Below are 27,405 nucleotides of genomic sequence, written 5' to 3' on the forward strand. Positions count from 1 at the left end.
ATTTTCGTGATACACGTTCGCTGATACGAAAAGTCTTCTGTGAAGCCTTTGCAATGAATGTGGATAGGGTCGAAGAATCTATCCAAGTGTCATCGCCCTTAAACCTATTCAGTTCTATTAAAGGTTCGACTTTTAACAAAGTTAGTAAGAAATGTTTGTTAACCCTACGCTTGGTGTTGATTTGTTTTATCTTTGAAATTTCAAAATTTTATGTTTTTGATTCGAGAAAGGATGCACCCACACATGTGTTTCCATTCATCCGTCGATCCAATGTTCCGTCATGTCCGGCGACACTCCCACACTGACCGCCTACACGTATCGCAAGCAGAACTTCTATAATAATCCAGACCGTGCGTCTAGACCAGTTTATTACTCGCATTGACTTTTAGTGAAATTAAGCGTGCTTACTCGTGCTAACATTTGTCACTCTCTCTTCCTCTCTATAAAGGGTGTGTCATACAATCGCGTTTCCGTAATATTCCGCGGTACACAATGTCATGCCTTTACAGTGCAGGTGATCACTCATGAATCAGCGAAATCAAATTTTTCTCGATATCTTAAAAAATGTTTACCTCTATCGTAAGTTTAGCAAAATATGTATCGGAAAGATGTATCAAATTAAAATCGTTCTTGTTATCTGTTTCGTAAGAAACGATAAGCTACCGTGTTACTTCGTAAGAAAAATGGCTGGTAACATAACCAGTTTCTTATTAACGAAAAAAACTGTTAACTGTCGAAAAAAGAAGAAACGGTAATATAGTAAATAGGAATAGAGTAATGAAAATGAATTACATAATTAGTATTAGTGGTTGCGTGACACGTAAGACATACATGGGGGAATTTCATAGATATACGTCCAGATGCTCGAATTAAAAACCGTCGCTGTAGATTAATGAAATTATTTTCTGAATAAATTCAAAATCTTGTATATAATTCTTTAAGTAGGTACATATACATATCTTCGTTCGAACATTGACAAACGACTGCCCCAAAAACATTGTACATATTTCAATTATTTAAAAAATGATGTCTTGCAGCTTTCGTCTCCCATAGCAACTATAATCCGATATTATAACAGAGCATTCGATGTTCTAATTTAATCTTAATTTCTGAATTAAAGAATCGGACACGGCTGACCTGTATTACAAAGAGTCAATTCGTTGAATTACGGTCACAGTGAATCTGATTAGGACAAACGTTAGAACATTTTCGACGATTCTCTGTACAATTTTTTAGTTAGTCGGCATCATCAAATTTATGAGGAAGATAGACTTAGTCGAAGAAGAAAAAAATGATAGAATCTATTTCTCGGGATATGAGTTACGACTTTAAGAAAGAGAAGAATGTAAAATTGAAAAAATATCAATCGTACAATGTGCGAGTACATATGTATTATATATAAAAATAATATAATAAATAATAAAATAAAAATATATAGAAATAAAAATATTTGATATGTTCTCGACCGCCGGCAATTTATCCTTGTAACGAGCGGTATAGTTTCGAAGAGACGCGAACGTCGAAGTACAATGGAGTGGGGATCTCGGTGGCTGTCGTCGTAATAGAAGCGAACTCAGTCGTTTTGCGGCGCGCAACCTGTTAGCGTCGTGGTATCGTGTACGGTGATATGATCTACGGTTTCGTTCCATTTAACGTTCATTTATACGATTTCTTTGTTCAAATAGAAATCTCGTAGTGTTTCGTCTGTTCACGATTAAAATCTAAAAAGTATTACTTTCACGCAAAGGGTAATTCGAAATTCATGTACCGATATCGTCGAAGGAAAGGATACGGATCGACACGCCAGGTCCGGGTTGACGAACCCTCTGTGAAAGAGGCGGACACGTCGGTTCCGTAAAAATGCAGCGCGTCGTTGGAGCATTTGGTTAACACGCAATATACCTGCAAGTCGCGCGCGAACGATACTCGGCAAACAACGTTGTGAAAATCCAGTCAAACAAGGGAGCAGTTTATTGCGTTGCACTTGCAGTAGTAAGGAAACTGATCAAGAAAAGGAATTTCTCGGTATATGTATTCGGAAGAACGACAACAACGACGACGACGACGACGACGACGACGACGACGTATCGGCAGCACGTCGTTGGATCGCTGCCCTGGAGAGAATCGAGTTTCAATCTCGAATCGATGGATTTTCAAACTCAACCGACCAAACTTATATATAGTACGAGCGATCGTGCCTTGCGAAGTAACCACTTTGCATCAGGCAAAAATATATCGTGAATTCGTACAACGTGTTTAATAACAATACATCTGATTGATCGTTGATCGTTCGATCGGAATCCAGTGATATGTGCGAAGAGAACCGAAGCCAGGAAGGGACGCGGAGATAGGAAACGTGCGTGCTGAATGAGTGGTGTGTCAGTGGGAACGATTTCGTTTATTTTGTGTCGATAAAAAGATTCGGAAGCCGCTATATTGGAGAAGAAGCGAGAAAGCGGCGTGCCGCTCTTCTGTGTACCGCGGCAAAGGCGATCGTCGCAGCCCGAAAATGTAAGTTCTCTCTGAATCAGTAGGTTACTACATTTCTAGAATGAATATCCGTTTCCGGTGCATTTCGAACGTCCGGTAAGTGCAACTGTATTTGTGACGCGTTTCTGAGAACGAAGTCATCGCGATACGATACGATACGTTATACGTAGAGTATATACACGTTCGAGTGTAAATCTTTGCTAGAGATTTAAAACCGTTTGCCACAAATACAATTTTCCGGAAGGTGAACGTTTTGCGAAAGAACTATCTCCTGCTGCGAAACGCTAATTCATATTCCGCAAGAAAGTTGGGTTAATGTCGAGGAATACCGGTAGGTGAAGGTCACCGTTGTTCACTGGACGCCAATACCGTAGTACCAGTGAATTCGTGGCGCTGCAACACATACATACATACATACATACGTATATACGTTTGTAAATACGTACGTATGTACGTAACTACATCATATACGTATATATGTATGTATATACGTATATGTAGCGTAGATTTTCTGCTAATCGAGTAGCGATTTCTCATTTAAATTTTTATAGTGTATTATATATTTTTTTCTTTTGCCATTCGCAGAGACTTATTGAAAGAACGAAGTGTATACTTCTTCGCGTAACGGCTTTTCCAATGCCTAACCTTAACCACGATTTTTAACTCTTTTCAGTCTCCAATTCTCCAACTTTTTATTTTGAAAGTGCTTCTTCTATAATCGTAACCAGTGTATTTCGTTCTGTGAACGTGAGTGTGTAAGGTAATTTTTCACGATAATTGTACGAATTGGTCGTTTCATTGACTTGAAATGGAATATTCGAGGGCGTGATGCGATTCGATCGACCACCCACGTGTCTGCGAAATAGCGTTAACGAATTCGTTCTTGTTTAACATTTTAACAGAATAGATTAATCGAGATAAACGATTTCGTATTTTTGTCACGATCGGCGTAACGTCGAATATACTTCTGATATATTATATTTATACGTATACGTATATTTATACTGGTTGGAGTCGCAAATACAGTTGACCGTCCAGTACATTTTACGATCAATATGTATTTTTACGAAAAAGCGGTGAAAACGAACGTATCCCAATGTAGCCATTCCAGGGAGAGAAAACTTTGCGCGTAGCGTATAATGTTATTGTATTCTCAGCACGTATAGGCATTGGGAGTTCGTTATTACGCCTACTTCCGGTGGTCAGTTCATGGCGTGGAGTCGCTCAAGCTTTAACGGGCTGCTCGAATATTTCAAGTATACATATATTTCTCTCGCGATGGAAAATTTGAACGTGTTCCATGCGTTTGTTTAACATATACGCCAAAAAAAAAAAAAAAAAAAAAAAAAAAAAAAAAAAAAAAAAAAAAAAAAAAAAAAAATAGCCGAAAAAATACCTACATTTGTGTCGATTTAAAGCATATTCTAGACTATGCGTATCTGTATGGAAATTTCCGGATGCTTAGAAACACGGACGAGGAAAAATATACCTGAACCGAATGGTTCGTGTGAAAGGCCCAACCTACTATTTGAAAATTCCGAAGAAGAACGCCAATCCCAGATGGAATTTTAGGACAGCTGCAGGCGCATACCTAAGCCATACCCAGGCAGACTTGCCTCGGGTCTACAGATATAATAGGCTCGTAAAGTCGATCCCTCGTCCTAACTCCACTCCCTTCGAAATTGATAGATAAAAATTACTCGGCTTTTGCTCAGATTGTAATCGAAGTAGAACTCTCGTTTAAAAACATTTTGCCCGCTAACTCGTACAATATCAACGACTTTCTAAACTCCTGACCACAGAAGTGGAAAATCTTTCCGTTTACCGGTAGATGACTTTACTCGATCCAGTTGTTTAAAATTATCATGCCCGTGATGTTTGTTCGTCGATTGTTGCAACACAGTCCCATTACTACTATGTCCACGAGACACAGAGAAGAAGCGGAATGTTAGCGAGTAAACGTGTTTTTCCTGAACGACCTATATCGTGGATCGCCTAGGGCCTAGACTGTTTCCTGCAGCAATAACCTTCCCACTAGAGACGAATATATCGTCGGTGATCGTATGCCGGTGTTGGGTTGACAGGATACAGGTTCTTTAAAAGTAATCAAAGGCAATTAATTAAAGCCGGATGCGTCGATTGACCTCTGAATAAGTTTGCCAGGGTTCGAGCACCGGAGATTTGGCCCTTTCGTTCCAACTTTCGAGCTTGTTCTTCGTCGTCGTCGGCCACTGAAAGCGATCATGCTCGATTTAAACGCGTCCACAAACTCGTTCCATATCGAAGATCGAAGAAATTGTATATAATCGTTGTAGCAGATACAAAACACCGATCGTAAGGTCGTAAGTACATCTAAGCGTAAAAACAAGATAAAAATAAATTCGTTTTTTTCACAACACTGTCTGCCGCCGTCTTTCCATCTATTTACATTTCTATTTCGATTTGTGGAAAAGAGGAAAAATTAAGATAGGAAAAAAAAAACAGAAGAAAAAATACAAATTCAAATCGAAATAAGGCAACGAAAGGATCGAATATCCGCGCGACAAAATTCTCGTAAATGATCGTCGTTGGAATTCCAGGTCGTCGAGGGGAGCGAACTCTACCTACCTATACACGATAGAGCATATGCTAAGCGATACATGTAAAATAAAAAGAATCGAAATAGCGAAAGGACAAGCTAGAGCAGTCCAGCTCGTAGGCTGAACGATATGCGACACGGGGATCGATAATTGCGACGAAATATATAGAATTTAGTGGAAACAACGGAACGAGCGATTCTCGCTGGGAAAAATCGAACGCGAACGCAATACCTATGCACATATGTATATACTGTTATATCACAGCGTGCGGCTAACTGTAAAAACATCGAACAAGGTAGTAGATGAACGTCTAGCTACTTACGGGCAGCGTTGTCACCAGTGCGTACGCTCAAGTACGCTGCGTCGGAAAAGCACCGTCACCTGACACGCGAGCGACCACGAGACCCCTTGCCGAGAAGTTTGCTTCTCTCTGCTAGGAGGAATAGCGGCTCACCATCTCATTCACCGACTCTCGTTTTACTTGTTTTATGATTTGCAAGTGCTGCTTCGTCTCGCACCTGGAACGCTGTATATCCGTATAATTGCGAAATAAAACGACGATCTATGCCATCTTATACGAAGTTTAGCATCTCGAGTACGTTCAGGATCGCCCTACGATCTACAACGGCGAAGCTTTCGTCACGCGATTCGGTAAAGTCGCCTGATTTTATTTTGGCTTTGGTAAACGTCTGCTTTCACGATCCTTTCGTCGAAATACGCGTAACTCGCGCGCTTATCCGTTACGAAAGTAACCGTGTCTTGGAAGAAACGTTCCACTTGTCTTTTTACGGAGGTGCGAATAAAACGCACGCGTAGCATGGTAGTACGTAGCGGTTACGATGATTTCGAAGCGATTCAACTTCCCGTTGGGGAACGCGAGTTGACTCGCGTCTCGCCACAGCTTTCCAAGCGATTCCAACCGTTCGGCTCGACAATGGTAATTTTAATTTCGTGGTCGCGCGTCGATCTTGCTCGCGTTCAAATTCGCGAGCGATTCGCGTTTAAGGACGGTGCCGTATTAGGTCAGTAACATTCGGGTGTTTCTCGAGGTGGAACGAAGAATAATAATAAGAGGAATCCAGCAGCCTTCTCCTTCCTCCTTATCCTCGATTCTCTCAGTTGGGTTAGGCTTGCCCCGAGTGACTCTTCGAAGTAACGGCATCTCGGACGGCATCCTCTTCCTTCTCGTTCGACTTTGCGCCTCCGAATACTCTCAACGTTCGCATTCACCGACAACAAGCTCCCCTCCGCCTTTCTCTTTTTTTTTCTTCTTCTTCTGCTCCTCCTTTCCTTTTTCTACTCACTGGCACGCACGCACGCTGCGTTACGCGTCAAGGGACGTGCTTGCTTGTGGATCGTGAATGCATCTGAGAATCTCTTTCCGGCTGTGAAAGTTTCTTCCCTTGGATACGCGATGTCTGCACCTACGAAATACTTCATCGATAAGAGACGTTTGCGCGTAAAATACGTGAACGCGTCAAATCGATTTTCTATCGTTCTCGATCTCTCGATGACGTAACGCTCCGAGATGAGTAATCGCTTTTCGACCAGTGACTATTGGTATCGTATGTAATCGATGAGAAAGTTTACGTCGAACTTCGACTAACGATAATTCCTTCCACGAAAATCAACTCGAACAGCGACCAAGGGTCAAACGAAACGGCATTCGAACCTTACGTTTGTTCGCGCGAACAAATTGTCGAAGCATGCGTTGCGTCGACGAGTAGCGGACATTTCAGCGTTATATATCTATCTACGCGTTGAAACGCGTCGTTTCTCGGGTTTCTTCGGCCGATGCCAGGAAATCTATGTAACGAAGAAATCGTAGAAACGAGACGTTTCGCAAATCGGCTTCACCGCGCGTCCCGTTTCAATTTTCTGGGTCATGGTGCGAGCACGGTGCTCTTTCTCGGCCTTTCTATTTCGGTGCACTCGACTCCTCGTCGTCCAGCTTGTCTTCGCGTCATGCGTTAACCTCGCGCGAACAGAAACACCAGGTTTTTGTATCTTCGATTCGCTCGGTCGCCACGGGAGTATCTTCTCGCGAGCAATTTCGATAAATATCCGAAAAGGCTGTGACATTTCTTCGCGTTCCTACGACTCTGAACAGGTGGCGCGCGACTCGAAATTCCGTCGAAATCGAAACGAGTGGATCGATTAGTCGAAAGAAAACGGTGAATCGAGTGAAGTCTCCGACCACGTTATTCGACCGTAGTTCGATCGACGCGATGAATGAACGGTTGCCTTCCTTGTTAGAATGCGACGAACGCGGGCCAACTGTTGGCGATAAACGCGGTTTTGACAAACGCCCGTTAGATTTCAGGGGTGAGAATCGAGTGACATTCGAGCAAGGTACACCCGTGACGAGATATCGAGGCGGCAATGGCTTTCACTGAGCCTACTAACTGTCCCAGAAGATAAAACGGCACGAAACGAGCAACGCAGTAGCGCGACAGTATACCTAACCTTACGACCGTTTGCTGCGATTCGATTTTACGAAACTCGCCTTACATCGAAATTCACGGAGAAACGAATATTTTCTGGCAACGTGTCCAGATAAAAATCGGCACTTGCGGACGACGACAGTGGAAAAGGGAAAGTGGAGAAAGACAAAACGCAAACGACTCCTTGCTTTTCATGATTCGAGTTATTACGCTATCTCTTGTAATTCTCGTTCCCGCTTTCACCGTTTTCGCGGAAACAGCCGATCCCAAGGAGAACGCATGGACAATACGTAGTTTGCGCGTAAATCGTAGCCTTTGTAATCGTTCATCGTTAAAGTAGGAAGCAAATTTACGAACGAACTTTGGATACCTTTTACTGGAAAGTTGGAGATCGGAAAACCAAATGTACGGCGGTGCATAATAAAAGGAAGCGATAGAACGCGAATAGATTCCGATAGGAATTGCGCGAAGCGGCCGATGTTACGCGATCTTGGTTGCATCGAGTACCGGACACGAATCGTTACGCGTCGAACCTTTCGTCGTTCCAGCGGTGCTCAAGAAGATCGCTTCCAGCCGATAACGAAGCTGGTTGCCCTACCAGCGGAACGCCTATGAATAAGTCGGTTTCCTTGCGTAACGCATCCTCGGACATGCCGCGCCGCGCCGCGATCCTCTTCCTTCGTCTTTCGTTGATATTTTCTCGTGGTACTCGGAAACGTCGCACGTTCAAAAAAAGAGAAACGGTTCCTTTCGCGTCGCTCGTGATCCACTGCCTCTCTTTCTTTCGTGTTGACGCGCCAACGACTCGTATCGTCAGCCGTCGTATATACAGTCGTATATACATATCAAGACGTTGTTCGTCGTCCTTGCCATTTTGTCCTTTCTTCCTTCTTTTTCTCTTTCTTCGCAAACAAATACACAAGACGGTGCATCGCTGGGCTTTCGCGATCCATTAAACTACATATCGTGTAGCGCGTGGATAGGCCCGCTGTGAGAGTAAAACACGCTGCGACTCGGTCAAGCTCGATTCCTATTCTTCGAATAATCGTTTTACGGGGAAAAAGAAATTCTTGTTCGAATAGAAATCGCATCGAGTAAGCTACGTCGTTGATTAAACGGTCGCGCGGGGGTTAGGTAGGTTAGGCAACTATGGAAGAACGGGTGAAGGAGGAGAGAGCGAGCCGAGGGGCGGAGGGAGTGTAGGGGAGGACTTCCGGTGCTCAGGGCCGTAGCTCGCCCTCAGCGTTTATTCTCGACTCCCTTTCTCCGGGCAGTACAAAGGACTCTCTCCGGATCGTCTCGAGAAGCGTCGCATCATCGCTAAACGTGTCTCGAAAGGAATCGCTTTTAGTTTTTCGAAGAGATAAGGAAGAAACCATTCTCATCGACCAGACGAGACGAACATGCGTGCTCCTCTGTATTTCTAATATCTTCGATATTTTACGTTTTACGTAAGTGCGAGGTTATGCGTTACAATACGTAGCGGAAGCAGGATAATTTTCAAGCCGGTTGCGTTCAATGCCGTAAGTAGATCTCGTTTGAAATCTCTCGTTTAGATTAGGTTCGAGGGACCACTCGATGATATAGCGTTACGTATCCGATGGATATAAAACGGAGAGCGATCGTAAATCATAGTCTGTGAAAAAGGCATTCGATACCAGCGCGGCCGCGGCTCTGCGTTCGACTAGCATTAATCGTAATTAGAACTCGAGAAGCGTTAAAGCAGCTGTCGGTGTGTGTCGCATCGATCTCACGATTTACATCACTCCGCATACAATGCAAGTACGAAGTTTTCTTTATTTTTCGAACAATAGTTTCTTCTCCGATGCTCTTCGCACTGTATTCAAACACGTAAGTCCTTTGTCTGTCATAGACAAACGAATCGGGGAACGACCGAGAATCCTTTGCTTTTTTCCTCGTCCGAATATCGGTAAACTCGTTTGCTGTCGTATCGTACGTATAGTACGATAAGGAGCTATCGTACGTTTCGAATAGCGGCTTCTCGTTCCAACGAAAAGCTCGAATACGTTCGAGTTGAAATAAACAGAGACTCGTGCGTCGTCGCGTCCGCCTTTTCAGACATCGAGCGTGCCTTTGTTTCTCAGCGGGAGCCCGTTACCTTCTTCTCTTCCCATTCCCGTTTTCTTAGATTTCAGATCGCACTTGCCACCCCATCGACGTGATTTCTTCCCGGTTAAACGTTGAACCATTTCGCGGCTCTTCGTATCGATAGACATCGAACAAATATGGAAACTGTGAAATATAGCGAGCACGATAGATGGCCTGCGCGTGTTTATTCAAACTTGACTCTCCATCGTCCTTCCATCGGCTGCTAGGCGACTTACAATTATCGGCGTTGTTCGTTTAGAGTTTCGAAGTTTCAAAATTGTCCTCGTAAGACGATGTTAGTTGCGCGTAGATATCGACGCGCCATACCTTTTCGTAGGATGGATTTTCCAAGGCAGAGAAGAGAAACGATTCTTTTGGCGGGTCATCGACGAACGAACGTCTCGCTCCCGAAAAACGATCGCACCACGGAAACGAGGGTAACGACCGAACGAACGAACCGAATGGCTGTGTATTCTCAGGCGAGTTACACTCACCGCGTGCGGACTCGTTGCGTGGACGGCTGCCAACTTCTCTTCACGATTCTCGATTCCATCGCGAAGGGTCAACGATCGAACGCTCCTTGTATTTCGCAGCGAGAAAGAATCTATCGAACGCGATTTATCGAAACGAACGGTCTCCGATTACGTTTCGAGTCGGACGGACCGTGACCGAGTACGAAAACACGCGTGGCTCGTATCTCGTATGTATCGTTCGCATCTTTGCAAACTCGACGCGTGGTCGCGTTCCAACTCCACGAGTTGGCCCGAAATATCATATTATTTTTATCGCGAACAATGCACAACAATGATCGCGATACGAACGTACATATTTATAGATGGTCCGTTAAAAATCACGTATCCGGACCACGAAGGTGCCGAACGAACAGGCTCGTAGTACGGGACCGGTCTTTTAATTCTTTCTTTTTCTCAGTCGCTCTCTCGCTCGATAAACGCCCTCCGTACACCTGAACGTGCTTACGGACGTACTCGTACTCATTGGCATAGACCACCGCTGCTTTAAGAGCAACGCTGTGCCACAAAACGTCGTCCTGTCGCGTCGGTGGACGACGTAAATACGCGATCAATGAAACTGGCAATGAAATATCGCGTATTTATTCGCTCAAAATCAATGAGTAGAACAGCGTATATCTTCGTGAATGGTACAGGGTGGGGTTGGTAACTGGTGGTACAAGCGGAAAGGGGGTGATTCTACGCGAAAAAAGAAGTCGAAAATATAGAATAAAAATTTTCTTTTTTAATTTTTTCTTTTTTATTTTTTTAAAAATTTACAGTGAGGTCCGTTATAACGAGACGCGATAAAGTGCACGCGTACCGACCGACAATTCAAAGTCGATTTTCTCGAAAACAAAGCCTCGAACGAAAAATTCTTATTATATATTTTCGACTTCTTTTTTCACGTAGAATCACCTCTTTCCGCTTGTTACCACCAGTTACCAACCACCCTGTATATTATGTCTGTGTTATATTTACGAAGTAAAGTTTGCTCGTGAAAAAAAAAAAAGAAAATAGAAAAGCAATTGAAACGAGACAAATGGGCGGAAAGAGGAAAACAAAAGGGTCAGGAGGTTGAAATTGAAATCGAAAACGCAGAGAGAAATCGTGGCATATGCCAGAACCTCCTGCAGTGGAACGAGAGAATGAACGCAGAGGATCGGCTTTGCGATCGCCATATGTTCCCTCGAGTATCTTCGATTCGCTAGGATCGATTAGCGAACGTACTAATTCACCGTCGCTCCGACGTATCGCTAGAAATTCGTCGTACTTTTTACAACGCAAATTTTTCCACGTTTCTTCCGACGTTTTATCGTTCAAGTTGATCGCGTTCGATTTTCACGAGTTGTTCGAAGACGGAATATATCTCGCGAGTTCCTCTGTAAAATTCTACTTTCCGATTCGCGTGTAATCGTATCGCATCCTAACCGAATTACCTTCTTCGTTCTACGATAGCGTTCAGGTTTGCCACTTTTGCCGATGCGCACGTGTAATCCTACGATCAAACGCGCAACCTGCGATCGGTGTTATAGGACCGTGCGCCTATTTATTAGCCTATCTACCATATTAAGGAGGTATTCTGGTCTAGAGGCACGAATTTCGCGCGATTTTTGAAGCTCTGTACAAGCGAAAGAAAAAATATTTTTGCTATCCTTCTTCTTAGCATTTGTTTATTGATATTTCGAGATTACGTAAAAAATTCACCGAAGAAAAAAACTCAATATTTAAAAAGTTACGAGCTGGCAAAATGGGTGCTGCCAAAAAAACGGGGTGTCGTGGCGTGCACGATATCAACCCTTCTGGTCATCCGAAACAAAAAATGCGAACGGATTCTTAGTTAGTATGGATGCCGCTATCGTCTGAGTCTTGGAAAAGTCAATACAACATTTCTTCACAAAATGACGGTCGTTTGAAAACAAATTTTTTATTTCGCACGGTTTTTCGACAATTCCGAACGTTTAAAAAAATAGTAATATTAAAGATTTTGAGCTGAGCGTGGTCCGGACGATAGACGAGTATATAAGGAATATTCGGACCAAATTTTAAATAAATCGGTTCGTTAGAACTTGAGATATCGTGCACGCCAACTTTCGAGAAAAACGCGTTTAAAGTTTTGAGACGCAGGTACTCGGGCAGCGTCTACCGTTTATTGCACATTGGCCCCGGTCGGACCGGATCAGATGCTGCGTCACAAAAACGACTGTAGCTCATAAAATAATGGAAATTTTGAAAAATCCTTTTAAGGGCATATTCTTGAACGTCTAAACTTTGGAAATACGAACAAGAAAATTTTCGATTTTTTCAAATTTCTAGACCAGAATACCCCCTTAAAGGAATAGTGCAATGCCTGATTGAAATGTGCCGTCGATGCGTTCTCTTTCGCGATCGCGAAATCATCGATCGAACGATCGGTGTTGGCACGCGTGTGTCATTCCGGCGGAACCGTGCCGTTTGCGCGGTATCGCGCTCGATCACCGAGACACGAAAAATGTGGCGCTGAGATAACAGCAACCAATGAGTTACGTATAACGCGCTCTTTGTCCACCGTATCTCTGCCGTTCTTCTTTTCTTTTTGTTCCACCGGCCACGGCGATCTGTCACGAATATTCGGCCGCGTTCCCCCGTGAAACCGCGAACGTACCAAATCAGCGCGCATTCTCCTTAGCCAAAGCGGACCGATCGTTTATCTCGAAAACTCGCGCAAGATCTTCGGATAGGCTGGAAGGAGAGAGAGATGTAGAGACGTTTGAGGGAAACGAGGAAACGATGCGTGCGAACGATGCAAGCTCGATAAATTTCGTGTCGTGCTTAGCATCGAGTTGGTCGTTATTTTTAGTCGATTAATCGTTCCAGCCGCGTTTCATTCCCCTCTTTTTCGTTCGAGTACGAAGAAAAAGGAAGTCGTTGACCCGATACGTCAGCCTTGCGTAACAAAAGCTTTACACACGTGACCCGTACGTTAATCTTCGTATGTACGCATGCCGACCGATACCAGAGGAAAAGAAAGAAAGTGACGACAAATGCGTCTGTGGGAGCCTGGTCGGGTCTGTGCCACGAAACCGATAAACGCGATACGGACGGACGACGAGGTACCGAAAATTATTCCAGCCCGTTTCGTCTCTCGTCGTGTCTCTTTTACCTCCTGGGAGATCCGAATGCCCCTTTAGCTTCACGTTGTCCTACGTTACAACTCGTCGAGCCTCCTACGTTGTTCCAAAAAAAGAAAACGATCTACCATCGCGCGTTGCTCGCCTACGCGTATACTACGTACGTAGATTCGTTAAATTCTTCTAGCGGATTAACACACGCTTCGACCAAACGTACGAAACAATTAGCATCTCGTTTAAATAAATACGTCGACTCTGCGAAAACGTTGGGCGAAAGAGTCGCGTTGTCCGTCACGTAACCGGTGTACACGGTTACGTAGGATTCTATTGGCACATCACTGATGATAGTACAAGATCAAGATCAAGATCAGGCAAAGCAGGAACGAAGGGGAGGGGGGTCGTGCATTACCTCCATCCCTACCGTACCCCTTGGTCGAAGCACGTCGGAACACGTTGATACACGACGTAACATTCATTCGCGATCTTACCGTTGTCAACCGTAGATACTCTCTTGTTCGTCGGTGGGTCAGTCGAGCGACAGAATTGGTGCAAAGCAGTGGCGATTCACGATTCGGGGAGATATCGATGCCGATTAAGATCAAGATCGTGGACAGTTTAATGGAGGCGGTGATACGACTCACGCCGTCCCCGAAGAAGAAAAGCGAGATAAATTACGCGAAAGCGAGCAGAACCGCCGTCGAAAACGCCCGAAGGATGAAAACGTGTGCAGAGGCGTGTGTATGCGAAGCGTGGGAATATCTGGAAAAGACACGACAGGTACAATGCGGCGGGATGGTTTCGAATTTTGCAATTAACGCAAAGAAGCGCGTGTTCGTGCAATTTCGAGCGCGATTATCGGCAATTGGAAAAAATAAACGGGTACGAGGATAAATAGGCGCGCGAGGGCGGTTCGATGGCAGGGCACTCCGGACGCGCGTTACATAAGAAATACCGACGTTTGAAACGGGGTTTGTGTTAGGCCATACATATACAGTTATATGGGTAACCGGGAGAAAGAGAGAGAGAAAGACAGAGAGAGAGAGAGAGAGAGAGAGAGAGAGAGAATAGTTGGAAAGGAACAAGGATCGCTTTGAGACCCGATCCGCGTACGTATATTCCGACTGACTGCTCTTACTGCTCTTAGCCATCGGATGGGATGACTCACGAGCCGAGGAGAAGAAACTGCGCCCGCCTCCGACCAGATCCCGCATTCCTCCTCGATTGTCCCAATTTGAAAGAGCGCATTCCTGAAAGCTTACTAGCGCGGGTCGCTGCAGGACGCACCGACGTATCTCATCTTCTTCTTCTTCTTCTTCTCTTCTTTATCGCAGCGTCGTTGAAGAATATCGAATTTATCGGGGTCGCGATATTCGTCACCGACACGTCGATTCGCATCGACGCGATATATATCCGAAGTACGCGTTCGTTATCTCGACGACGATACGATATTACCGTAGCAAGATCGTAGGCAATTTCGTTAACTCGGCCAACGTAGAGTGGAACGCAAAGTCGCACCGATTTATATGGAAACATGTGGTCACCATGCGCGTTCGGTAGCTCGCGACGAGAGAGCTTCCCCTAGCGAGAGCACAGTCCCGTCTTTCGATTAACCAACAAAAAAGCGTGTAATCGCTCGGCTGGGGACCACGCGCAGACCTCCTTTGCGTAACATACGCCGTGGGGATCTTTCCTCGTTATGGTGAACGCGTTTATCGAAAACGCTGAAACGCAAGATAGTTGTTTGCCACGCGATTTTCCATGCGTCGTCTCATAAATAACCGCGTATACGCATATACCGTATACCGTCCGTATTTCCACTCGTTCGACGCAAGACGATCGACAAAGACGAACCGAGAGAAGACCGACCGGTCGCAAGTTCGTTGTCCCGACTTCCTTTTTCCTTCTCCCTCTTCCCTCTTTCCTCCCTTCTTTTCGGTTCTGCGCCCCTGTCTTCATTTCTTCCTTTGCAAATGTTACACGTAGATACGGCGACGACGACGGAATTTCACCGACGCAGTTCATCGTTCTTGACTCTGTTAAACTCTGTACAAGTACGTATTCCGATTGATGGTTCCGCTCGTACGAACGAGCACAAGTCGAATCGCGTCGGAATTATCAACGCGCCAAGTTTGCTTCGAAATGTACTTAATCGATAAAGGCACACGCTCGCGATACCTGCTCGTAGCATTCGCCGTTAACATTTCGAGGACCGTATGCTCTGACAAACGGAAATCAGTCTGAATTGGCGCATATTTTTGCAGCGATCGAGAAGATTCAAAAGGTGGCTCGGCAAGTTCGTTCCGATTTACATTTAGATTCGATATACGACCATCGAATTATATAGGTACCATTTTGTTCCACAACTTTTCTCCATTTTTCACGCAACTTGAATATTCCATTCTTCGAGAACCTCTTAGGTGGCTCGGCGAGGAACTTCCCAATATGATTTTTTATGTCGATCAGATTCCTTAAAAATCGGAACGAAGTTCCTGAGTAGCATTTAACAGGCGCAATATTTTATTAAAAATCAACGAGCACGTTTGAAGATACTTCTAGTGACGTTCTTTCATGTGATATGCTTGGAAACAATTTGCCCGATGCAGAGACACTGAGCAAAATTCATTATTTTGTTAAATTTCTTAAAAATCGGAACGAATTTTCTGAGCAGCAATTAACAGGCTTAATATTTTATTAAAAATCAGCAAGCTCGTTTAAAGATACTTCTAGTGACGTTCTTTCGTGTGATATGCTTGAAAACAATTTGCCCGATGGAGAGGCACTGAGCAGAATTTATTATTTTGTTAAATTTCTTATAAATCGGAACGAATTTTCTGAGCAGCATTTAACAGGCTTAATATTTTATTAAAAATCAGCAAGCTCGTTTAAAGATACTTCTAGTGACGTTCTTTCGTGTGATATGCTTGAAAACAATTTGCCCGATGCAGAGACACTGAGCAAAATTAATTATTTTGTTAAATTTCTTAAAAATCGGAACGAATTTTCTGAGCAGCATTTAACAGGCTTAATATTTTATTAAAAATCAGCAAGCTCGTTTAAAGATACTTCTAGTGACGTTCTTTCGTGTGATATGCTTGAAAACAATTTGCCTGATGCAGAGACACTGAACAAAATTGATTATTTTATTAGATTTCTTATAAATTATTATTAATATTATTTTATATTAATTTTATTAAATTAATATAATTAAATCGATTAATATTATTAATTATTAAGCGATTAATATTATTAAATCTAATATATTGATAACATTTTCGTATTATTCAAGCGTGTAATATAAAAACACATTCGTAAGATTTTGTCTATAGTATCCATTGCTTTTATTTAACAGTGGTTAACGTTTCCATAGGATATCGCATAAAGTATGTAAGATTCGAATTCGCTTTTAAGACCGCAAAGTGTCAAGGTTCCCTTGTCGTTGCTTGCGATTGTGCGCGTGACTTTAAAAAGGAGACCGGATTCGAAACGAAAATTTTCAGCAAGCGATGCGCGCGTGCGGCGATAATGGTGATAGACGTAGGTAGCATCGATTCGAACTTGGAACGTTGGCCTCGGCTATGAAACTAGCAATCGCGTCGAATGACGAATGACGCGAGCAGAGGGAGGCGGTAAGCAGATAGTAGGCCGTTATCTCGCAGAAGCCGCACCACTTTCTTTCAATGAATTCGCAGTCAATGAATTCGCACGATTAAAATAGATAATTACCCGTTGGTTGCGTACAAGCTAGTTGCATACGGTTGCATCGCGGTTGCAATCAACGGGCGGAAACCAGTAGAAAAACCAGTATTTTACCATGGTAATGGCGCTCGATGTTATTACAATCTCTCGCTGGCAACCTCGTTTACGATCCCAGAAAGGGGCGAAATAATATTCTATCTAGCGTGGCTTTATACGGCCGTGCATTTACGCTCGAGGGATCCGCGAAAAATGCGTGCGATTCCTTTCCGCAACCAACGTCTGACGGAAAACTCGCTTAACAGGGAACAGCGATTGTTGTGAAAAAAGGCAATTGTTTCTTGGTTCTCGTTCCCAGAGAACAGCCATTTGCCATTATCGCGAAGCTCGATTAAATATTTCCAAGAGCTTGCTGCCGGTGGCGATGGTTCGCGTGGTTGATCATCCGGGACTCGCGGAAGGGAGCCGACGTCGCGTCACCTCCGGTCGAATGAATCGAGAAACGATGAAAATTCGTGGACGCGATTTCCACCGTACGAAACTCGGCGAAGACTTTAAAGAAAGGAAAGGAAAGACGAAACCTGTAAAGCGTGTGCGCGCATTCTTCGCGCGCGACACAACAGCTTCGCGATACGCTCTCGTAGACCGTACGAAGAATGCCAAGCCAATTTACATAACTAGTTCGGATGATCGGCGTCCGTTTCGCGCAACACCTAGTCGAATCTACTACTACGTTATACGCGCCTGTACACGGCTACACCCGCGTTTTTATTCGTATTTTTAAGTCGCGTGCCGTCGCTCGCCTAATTCTCCTACAACGTCGTAACATAACGCATCGTATTTTCGTTCGCAGGCGCGAGCCAGCGTCCTCGAATCTCACCAGCGCGATCGTTATCGTGTAACATATCTAATACGTGTGGCCGGTGTGTATCGCAGCCGCCAGCGATATCATTTCAACGTTATCGCAAGGAAGATAAGCCTGGTCGACGGAAAATCGTAACGTTTATCGGACGAAATCGTAGTCCCTTTCATCGTGGCGTCGTAACTGTCGTAATAACGTTTCCGGGAATTGCGTTACGGCGAGAAACACGTGCGAATATCTTTTCTCGAGACCGATTACGACAGAGCAGATATTACTGGCCTGCTCCACTTTTTTTCCCTCGATCGTGTTTCCTCGTTACGCGGAAAATATCGTTGCTGGTTTCGGGCGATGAAAAGCGAGAACAGCGACAGAACGGTGCAAGTAGAGCTGCTTAGGTGTATTGCTTTTTTACAGCGTTGGACAAAAATTCGCGTGAACGATATAGCCGTGTCCAAGGAGTCGCCGAGGTTCGGCCAGCGCGGTTTCCATTTACGTTCTTACGATCACACGTACGCGAACATCGTGTCACGGATAGATTCGACGATACGGCCGCGATGAACGATGGTTCTGCGGTTACACGCAACTCGAACGTTCCCACAACGCAACGCGTGTACGTAAAAGTCGTCGTACAGGTTCTTCGGTGCGCCTTCGATCATTTCTGTCTCGTCTTTAACGACACGACCCTGGTCGACGAACGTCCAGCAATTCGATACTCGAACCGACGCGACACTCCGTTCCGTTCGTCGTTCTACCACGTGTTACGCATGGCAGAATGTTTACGAAGCGTCCAGGATAGAGAAAGCTACGCATCGCGATTTTGCAGAATCAGAGCGGAGGAACCTTTCGAACGAAAGAAACGAAAACGTTAGTTTCCGACACGGACTGGCCTGTGCCGACATCCGGCGACGAGACAGGCTCGTCACACGGTTGACAGGATTCCGAATTCCCTTCTCTTCTACTTGTCTCGGTTTCGCCATCGTTCGCAGGTTCTTTGCAAGTACGTGCATACTTAGCGTGCACGCGTTTTCCCCATATACAGGGTGGTTGGTAACTGGTGGTACGAACGGAAAGGGGGTGATTCTACGCGAAAAAACAAGTCGAAAATATAGAATAAGAATTTTTCGTTCGAGGCTTTGTTTTCGAGAAAATCGACTTTGAATCGTCGGTCGGTACGCGTGCACTTTATCGCGCCTCGTTATAACGGACCCCACTGTAGATTGTAGTTGTCTCGATTGAAAAATTAAAAAAAAATAAAAAAAATTTTATTCTATATTTTCGACTTGTTTTTTCGCGTAGAATCCCCCCCCCCTCCCTTTCCGCTTGTACCGCCAGTTATCAACCACCCTGTATATACGTACGTTTCTTCGATTTGTTAATTCGAAACGTACGCAGACGACAGTCGCAACAGTAACGAGAAGCAGCGTGGTTAATATCTCATCGGCCGAACAAATCACGTAGAATTCTGAGAACTTTCGCACGGTGTATAATCTCGTTGGAAAAACACGGCGAAGCATAGGCGCACGCGCTTGCCTACGAGATTCGACGACGAATCAACGTTTCACGGTCGCGATCGCCGCGTAAATGCCATTCGCTCCGATTTTAAAAACGCTAGACGGGGCGAGACGACGGTGACGAAGCACCGAGGCGAAACGGAACCGACGAGGTCGAACGAGAGAACGCGTGGAATGCAACAGGCCACCGGGACAACCGGCGACGATGATCGTTTGCGCCAAATACCTTGAAACCATCTCGATCATCGTCGCTCCGTTAGCGCGCGTCGCGGTTTCTTCCTCCGCGGATCCTCGTTCGTATTCGATCGTTCTTGATATCTGAATCGGTGGCCTTCGCCGCGCAAAGCGTTCGTGGCGTTGCGTGGAGCTCGAGATCCAGCGAGGGACGCGGGTGAAACGCGCGTGCGCGTCATCGATTAACCCTGGTTTCGATCGTTCGTAGCGTACAAACTACGAGATACCGGTTCTCTTTGACAATGGAAAATCGCCCATTCATCGAACGCATCTCGCAGTGCTGAACAAGAGCGGCACGCCCGCTTGTAAGTACGCGTCGTGATTCACCGACTGTCACGATTCTCCCTTTCCGCGCGCGCACTCTTCGAACCACCTTGTTATCAGCGTGCAAATACTAGAAAATACTACAGCTCTATGCCTGTGCCATAGATTTCATCAACGTGAGAACCTCGTGGTGGTAAAGGATAAGGAAGTAGCTGGAGTCGGAGAACGACGATGCCGAGTGGCAGAGCGATTTGTCGGATCCGATCGGAGACTTGGTCGCGCGAATAATTTCCGTCGCACGTACTTGCGCTCGTAGCTGCCGTTTTCTTCGCAAAAAGACTAGCAAAATACGAAACCCACGAGACACGGTCTAGATGCGTAGGCGCGTGCTCGCGTAGAACGTGCACGCGTAAGTAGGAATCTAATTAACCGTCCTACTTTGCGTCGCGGTTCGTCTTCGCGTAAACCACGCGCACGCAACGATCTCCACGAACATCCGGAACACATTTACTTACTTTCGGTCTGACGATTTCGCCCTCTTTCGTCGAACGCCATTCTCAACCTTATTTTACGCTCTCGGTCGATCGTTGTTGACAGAATGAAGAGATGATCGCAAGCCTACCGATACACAGCGGCGGCGTCGGCGGCGGTGGAGGAGGAGGAGGAGGCGGAGGAGGAGGAGGAGGAGGTGGAGGCGGAGGCGGAGGTAGCAGCAGTGGGCCGAGTAGCCGCGTGGGTCGTGGTCTGGCCCTTCATAGGTCAAATTCGAGTTTAGAGCTTCCTCACAGTCCAACGGATCCTGGGTCTCGCGTACCGGAACCTCCCCTCAGGAGGGAGTATGGATCTCAGGGTAAGTGGCGCGTACGGCGTTACCGCGTAAGCCAAAGGAGCAAAGATTTCGATAAAAACCGATTTCGCGTGGTCGAAACGAGAGTCAAAGGTCGAGGATTTCACCCGCAGGAAGCATCGATGTAGTGGCTCAATCGGTAACGGTCGGAGAGAATTTGTTCGCGATGCTACAAGACTTGAGGCCGTCGACATCGGTGCCGACGGCGACTACCCCGCAGGCATCGGATCAACGGTGTTCGGTTGGCATGGAGTACCTGAGACGCGTGCCAGACGGGCAAATGGTCGTCGACACGGACGAAGTCTGCGGCCCGACCGGTAACTCCAGTCCCAAGTTACGATTGAAGCTGCAGAGATTGTGGGGAGCGAAGGCCCAGTCCCGGCCCATGGAGGAGAGCTGCAGCAGCCCCGTCGGTGTTTCAGCCGACGTGGAGGAGAGGCACAGAAGGCGAGCGTTCGCTCACTACGATTGTCAGTCGCTCACCGCGAATCTCGGCTACGCAGCCAAGCTGAGAGGTATTCTGCTCGCCAGAAGAAGGAACACCGCGACTGGCGCCTCAGCCGCGAGTTCCTTCAGAGCGTCGACTCCCGACGAGGCGCCGGAAGAGGACGCCGGTGACGGGAGAGGTAGGTAGCAGCCCAGAATTAGATCATGCGTGATCGGATAACGCGATCGCTCCAGTCAACTTCTCGCTTTTCCGCGTAGGTAACAATTTACTGGAATCGTGTCCCTTCTTCCGGAACGAAATCGGCGGCGAGGGAGAACGGGAGGTGGGCCTTACTCGATCCTCTCCGGGCAATGGAGTTCACAGACCATCTTTGTCGTACGGTGTCGCGGTTTTGGAACCAGCGCCCGGCGAAACATCCTGGAAGCATAGCTGTCCTCTGCAGAAACGGCCGCTACCTATCGAGAGCATCGACGAGGGTGCTCATTATTACAGACGGTATTTTCTCGGTAAGCGTGAGACGCACGACGAACGATCGACTCGCGACTTATCGTAATCAACGAGTAACGACGACGTCGACGTGGTTTGCTCAGGTCGAGACCATCAGAATTGGTTCGGTATGGACGAACAGCTGGGTCCGGTTGCCATCAGCATTCGAAAGGACGCCAATCAGTATAGAATAATAGTTCGTACGTCCGAGTTGTTGACGCTTCGCGGTTCGGTCCCGGAAGAAGCTCTCGGTGGCATAAGGCCACAGGGCAGGTTACCGACCCGAGAATTGCTGGAGTTAGTCGCGCCGGAGGTTCAACTCGCTTGCCTCCGTTTAGGAACTCCCACCGCCGACGAAGCTTTGGCTAGATTGGACGAACAGGGACTCTCTAACAAATACAAAGTGGGCGTTCTTTACTGCAGATCCGGTCAAAGAACCGAAGAAGAAATGTACAACAATCAGCACGCCGGACCTGCTTTTCTCGAGTTTCTCGATACCATCGGTGAGACCGAATCCACGCAAAAAATCCCTTCTCCTTCTTCCTTTCGTCGTATCGTAATTCGACGTACTTACGCGCGTGTTACGTTGCATGTGTACGATAGGTCAAAGAATCAGGCTGCGAGGATTCGAAGGGTACAAGGCCGGTTTAGACACGAGAACCGATTCGACCGGCACCCACGCAGTCGCCGCGACCTATAGAGGGGCGGAAGTAACTTTTCACGTGTCAACGATGCTACCCTTTACGCCGAATAACAGACAACAGCTGCTCAGGAAGAGGCACATTGGAAACGATATAGTCACGATCGTTTTTCAGGTAAGCTATATTCGCTTGCGTGACGCGGGCATCGATCGTCCAACCATACTCTGTGTGACACACGTGCGTTGTTCGGTATAATAGGAACCTGGTGCGTTACCGTTCAGTCCGCGAAGAATACGCTCGCAATTTCAACACGTTTTCATCGTGGTCAGAGCGGTCGACCCATGTTCCGACAACACTCAGTACAAGGTAGCCGTTTCGAGGAGCAAAGAAGTACCGATTTTCGGGCCACCAGTTCCTCAGGGTGCCACGTTCACCAAGGGAAAAGCGTTCGCCGACTTTATCTTGGCGAAAGTGATCAACGCGGAAAATGCCGCGCACAGGTAGCAAACGATATTACGCGTTAGATTGCAAGATAGCGACGCAAACTTTTCGTAATTGTCCTTTTCCGTAGATCCGAGAAATTTGCCACCATGGCGACTAGGACGAGGCAAGAGTACTTGAAGGACCTCGCTAGCAACTATTCTTCTACCACGATGGTCGACACCGGGCAAAAATTTTGTAAGTTGTTTTCCGATCGTACGATTTCCATCTTAATCTTGACCTTGACCTCCACCTCAGCCTCAACTCCGACAACCCCAACCTCGACTTGGTCCTTTCGAACGAACAATCCACGACTTATGTTTTCGTACAGCTATGCTGTCGTTCAGCAGCAAGAAGAAAACGGCCGTACGTCCGAGACTATCTTGCGACGCTTTGCAGCGTGGCGCGATATGCTGGCAGGTGATACTGGAAGATAGCAATCAGAACACGGATTCCTATCTAGGAATAAGCGTGGATACGATCGTCCTGATCGAGGAACACTCCAGACAGATCGTATTCGTTACTCCGTGCGCCAGCGTACTCGGATGGCATGCTCAAACAAACAGGTGCCGATTTTTTAGTTTCTCGATTCAGCACGATGCACTTGTACGTAAAACGCGCACGACGCGAACGAAACTACGTTGTGTATTCTAATTCGTTCGCTGTGTTACAGCTTGAGATTGTACTATCATCAGGGAGAATGCATTACGATTCACGTGCGAGGCGATTATGGGGAAAGGGACGAATTAATGGAGATAGTGGCACGTCTGCGAGCGGTAACTCCAGGATCCCCGGCCACGGAACTCTCTTTGAAGAGAAACAGCCTGGGACAGTTGGGTTTTCACGTTCAACCGGACGGTGTGGTGACGCAAGTCGAAAGTCTGGGACTGTCTTGGCAAGCGGGATTGAGACAAGGGTCTAGGCTCGTCGAGATCTGCAAAGTAGCCGTGTCCACATTGAGTCACGATCAAATGGTCGACTTGTTGAAAACGAGCGCACAGGTCACTGTGACAGTGATACCGTCCAACACCGACGGTAATCCCAGGAGGTAAGAGGCACGAGACTAATTTCCTGTATTCGTCGACGTCTCATTTTCTCGCCCCTTTCTCGTCTGCCCCCTTATTTTCCTTTCTCGCGTCTTCTGTCATTCGTTGTTTTTTTTTTCTTTTTTCGTTTGCTGCGAAAAACAGAGGATGTACGCTGCAAAACTGCCAGTATTTGTCAACGAACTACGAAGGTGACTACGAGAATGTAACCAGTCCCGATAATACGCCGACTCAGCAGACAGCCATGTCTCATCAGAGACGTTACGAGCGATCGTTCAGTCCGCCACGATCGAGCAACAGCTCCGGCTATGGGACAGGATCTAGTTCTAGGTCGTTCAACGATCCACGCTTCCCCATGGAGGGTACAATGACCAGTAGTAGTAGCGGACATAGCAGCAACGACGATCGTTGGTAAGAATAATACAGCCGTGAGTTTAAATAGCGCGAGTATTAGTTTAAAACTAGACGTCTTTCCCGTTTCTTGCGGTCAGGTACGAGCTTTTGGAGCCACAAGACCAAGAGGGCACTGGGTACCGTACCAGTACCGGTACTCCTCCACCACCCCTTCCAGTCAGGCAATCCTTCCAGATGATCGCTTCGAAGTCCTCGTCCCAGAGGAAAGACAAGGAATCGCACTATGCGAGTAGCAAACAGTTTTCAGAGAATTCGAAACATCATCACGGTCAGCAACAGCAGGATCATTATGCGAAAGATGGCAATTACGCGTCATCGAAAGCGGTACAGGCTGATAACAATGCGAGACACGATAGTTATCAAAGGCAATTGGATAACGTTCATCGTTCCAGTCAGGATCACGTTCCGTCGAGTTACGTGAAACTTCAAAAAGAAAAGTACGAGATTAGCAAGCAAGAAAATCTGTACGCCTCCCAGAGGGAACTTCAGAAAAACGATATGCACTACGTTACTCACCAAAAGTTGAACACGTCGAATTCTTTGCCTTTAGCGCAGAACGCATCTTATAGCCTGCCAAAGTCTAGTAGTAATAACAATCTTGGATCTAGATGCAACGAGTACGAGCAGCAGCAACAACACGACGGAAAATTGGAAAGAAATTCTAAATACGATGCGCAAGACGAAAAGGTGCTGCTGCTGGATCGAACGTCGTCCAAGTACGAGCAAGACGCAAGAGCCCACGAGAAGAGAACAGCGACGATCAATTACGAATATGCCGAAGAGATATACGAGAGACGAAACAGCAAATACGATATGGATATCGGCAAGTATGAGATTGAATGTCAACACGGCGTTGCCGAAAGGAAGCACGCCGGCAGCGGTAGCGGTGATAGCGTGGAACAAAATCGAGAATCGATCAGATACGAATTACCGCACGAATTTAAAGTCGGCGAGAAGGTTACCTGTCTAAAAACTAGCATCAGCGAGAGACCGGTCCCTCACAAGATAAACGTGGAGTATCGTCAGACGAAAGACTTTGCCGCGAGCCTTCCACCGGAAGTTAGAATTGGCGATACCGGTGGTAATTGCCTAGAGGTGGCTACTCTACCCAGCGAGGACGAACTATCGAACGGATCTGGAAGCGTATCGCCTCGACTGAGAAGAGCAACGAACAAACATCGACCCGGAAATCTGACCCCTTCGAGCGCTGGTTCGAGGAATCAGAGTCCCAGGCCGAAAAGTGCAGGAGTACGAAATTCTCATAGAAATTCCGCGAATTTAACTTCGAGCACTCTTCAAGAGGATCTGATGAAGCTGATCAACCCCGATTACATGGCCGACGATGATCAAATAACGAACAATAACGTAACCGGAAACGCACTCATCGCCAATCACAATTCGAACAAGATGAACAACAATATACTCGAGATTCAAAACAGGTGTAGATCGAGAGAAAATTTATGCGGCAACGGCGGCAATGCGTTGACCGTTCTACCAACGAACAGCCAAGAGAACGGAACCGGATCCGAAGTAATTCTAACGATGGCTAGACCGGCCACGGTCATTTCGAACGCAAGCACCGCGTCCAGTCCTGCACCGAGCGAGAACAAGTTGTCGAAGGAAGAGAGGTAAGCACTGCTCATCGGTATACTACTCTACCGTACAATATCGTACCATACTGTACCGTACAGATACGATAGATGTTCGAACTTCGCTTTTCTACATTATAGAATACACTATGTGTGTGTGTGTCTGTAATCTCTGAGTTTAGATTGTCACCGCGTGTTACCAAACCTACCCATTCGATTTCCAAAGCACCGACCAACTTGACGTCCGTCAAAGACGCGAAAAATCATAACGATACGGACGTGGATCGTTGGCAAAATCACCACGTGGATTCTAGATCAAAGCAGCACGCCCAAGAGTGGTCCGACGACAGACTTATCGATGGATGCAATACCATCGCGTAAGTTTAGCGACGCGACGTTCAATCTCGTACGCGCTACACGATATATACGATGTATATTAATCGCCAAGCATTTTTCCTTCAAATTCTCTTTCTCTTTTTCTTTCCTCTCCAATCTACTACTCGACACGCCTGTTCCAATCAACCACCGCTTTTTCTATGTTTCAGAAATTCCGTGTCGGATTTGCAGTCCCATCTGTCCACGCTCGAGCTAAGAGTAGCCAGAGAGACACGCCGAAGGCTTTCCCTGGAGGACGAGGTGCGTCGTTTGCGAGACGAAAATCGACGCCTGCAGGATGAAAGCCACGCGGCTGCGCAACAGCTTCGACGTTTCACCGAATGGTTCTTTCAAACGATAGACCATCAATAATTCCAAAATAACGAAATTCGAATATCTTCGTTCTAGGATAGTCGCGTCCGAACAATCGTTCGTTCTTTTCTTCTCTTTTCTTTTTCTCTCGTTCTTCTACGATCGTGCTGCAAAGTCCACACGATCACCCTTTTGTAACACCAGTATTATGCTAGTTTTGCGTTTCTCCGGATTTAAAGATTAAAGGGCGCGAATCAAAGGCGTACATCGTTCACGATATCGCGACTCGTGGTTAGTCTGTATCATAGATTTAGTCTTAGATAGTTATAAGGGTACAAAGTAAGTTACCATCGGATTGCGCTCTATCCAACTTCGATCGAACGTTTAAAACTAAGAGCTAGCGCGTAGATAAGAGATAGTAGCGGCGGTTTTAGACGCCGCGTGCATTCGGAGTAACGTTGCGTCGTTCGCGATGTGCGTTAATCACGATTACGTGTGTTACTTTGAAAACGACCAAATATTCCTAGCTGTGTAAGAATCATCTTAATTCATTCGTAATTTATTACGTATTTTTTGTATCACCGTTAAGATTAAGGAATCATTTCCGTGCGTGTTCAGAAGTTGAAAAACATTCCTTGTTCACGAAACGCCATGTCGATCGTGTTTGCCTTGTTCAACCGAGGCGTATGCGTACGTTTGTCGCCAAGAAGTTTATACATTCTTCGCGAAGACAAAAAGACACGGCCCGTCGACGAGCAGTCTGTAAAAAACGATGAGACCAATCGATAATAAAAAGAAATGCACACCTCACTGAGAGGATCGTTTATTTTTTACGAGTACAAATACAAATACACACGATAAATGAAGATGGAATCGTTTCGAAACCTCGAGGAGGAAGATGGTAACGTGGAGAGAGGAGAAGGGAATGGCAAGACGTGTTCTTTCAGCAACAATAACCACGA

At 46.1% G+C, this 27,405-nt stretch overlaps 1 protein-coding gene and 1 long non-coding RNA gene across 5 annotated transcripts; one reads left to right on the plus strand and one right to left on the minus strand.

The window, feature by feature from the left end:
• Positions 1-27,259, plus strand: LOC126867773 (signal-induced proliferation-associated 1-like protein 1). Of its 4 annotated transcripts, XM_050622657.1 has the most exons (15): positions 1-140; positions 231-2,511; positions 20,403-20,655; positions 20,766-21,278; positions 21,358-21,606; positions 21,691-22,089; positions 22,190-22,401; positions 22,486-22,727; positions 22,799-22,905; positions 23,039-23,273; positions 23,381-23,755; positions 23,898-24,164; positions 24,245-25,795; positions 25,939-26,133; positions 26,302-27,259. In XM_050622657.1, exons 3-15 carry the CDS (start codon positions 20,412-20,414, stop codon positions 26,501-26,503), a joined length of 4,791 nt encoding a protein of 1,596 aa, XP_050478614.1. In that variant the 5' UTR covers positions 1-140; positions 231-2,511; positions 20,403-20,411; the 3' UTR covers positions 26,504-27,259. The 4 variants fall into 4 exon arrangements, with proteins under 4 accessions (XP_050478614.1, XP_050478613.1, XP_050478611.1 ...); XM_050622654.1 differs by lacking the exons at positions 1-140; positions 231-2,511 and adding an exon at positions 13,803-14,018; XM_050622655.1 differs by lacking the exons at positions 1-140; positions 231-2,511 and adding an exon at positions 15,003-15,292.
• LOC126867834 (uncharacterized) lies at positions 3,815-20,409 on the minus strand. The gene is made up of 2 exons (XR_007690426.1): positions 20,321-20,409; positions 3,815-6,493 (listed from the first exon to the last, which is right to left on the minus strand). It is a non-coding gene; the product is annotated as an uncharacterized LOC126867834 (long non-coding RNA).
• Positions 27,260-27,405: the final 146 nt, after the last annotated feature.

This window comes from Bombus huntii, chromosome 7, assembly GCF_024542735.1.
Source record: "Bombus huntii isolate Logan2020A chromosome 7, iyBomHunt1.1, whole genome shotgun sequence".
Lineage (NCBI taxonomy): Eukaryota > Metazoa > Arthropoda > Insecta > Hymenoptera > Apidae > Bombus > Bombus huntii.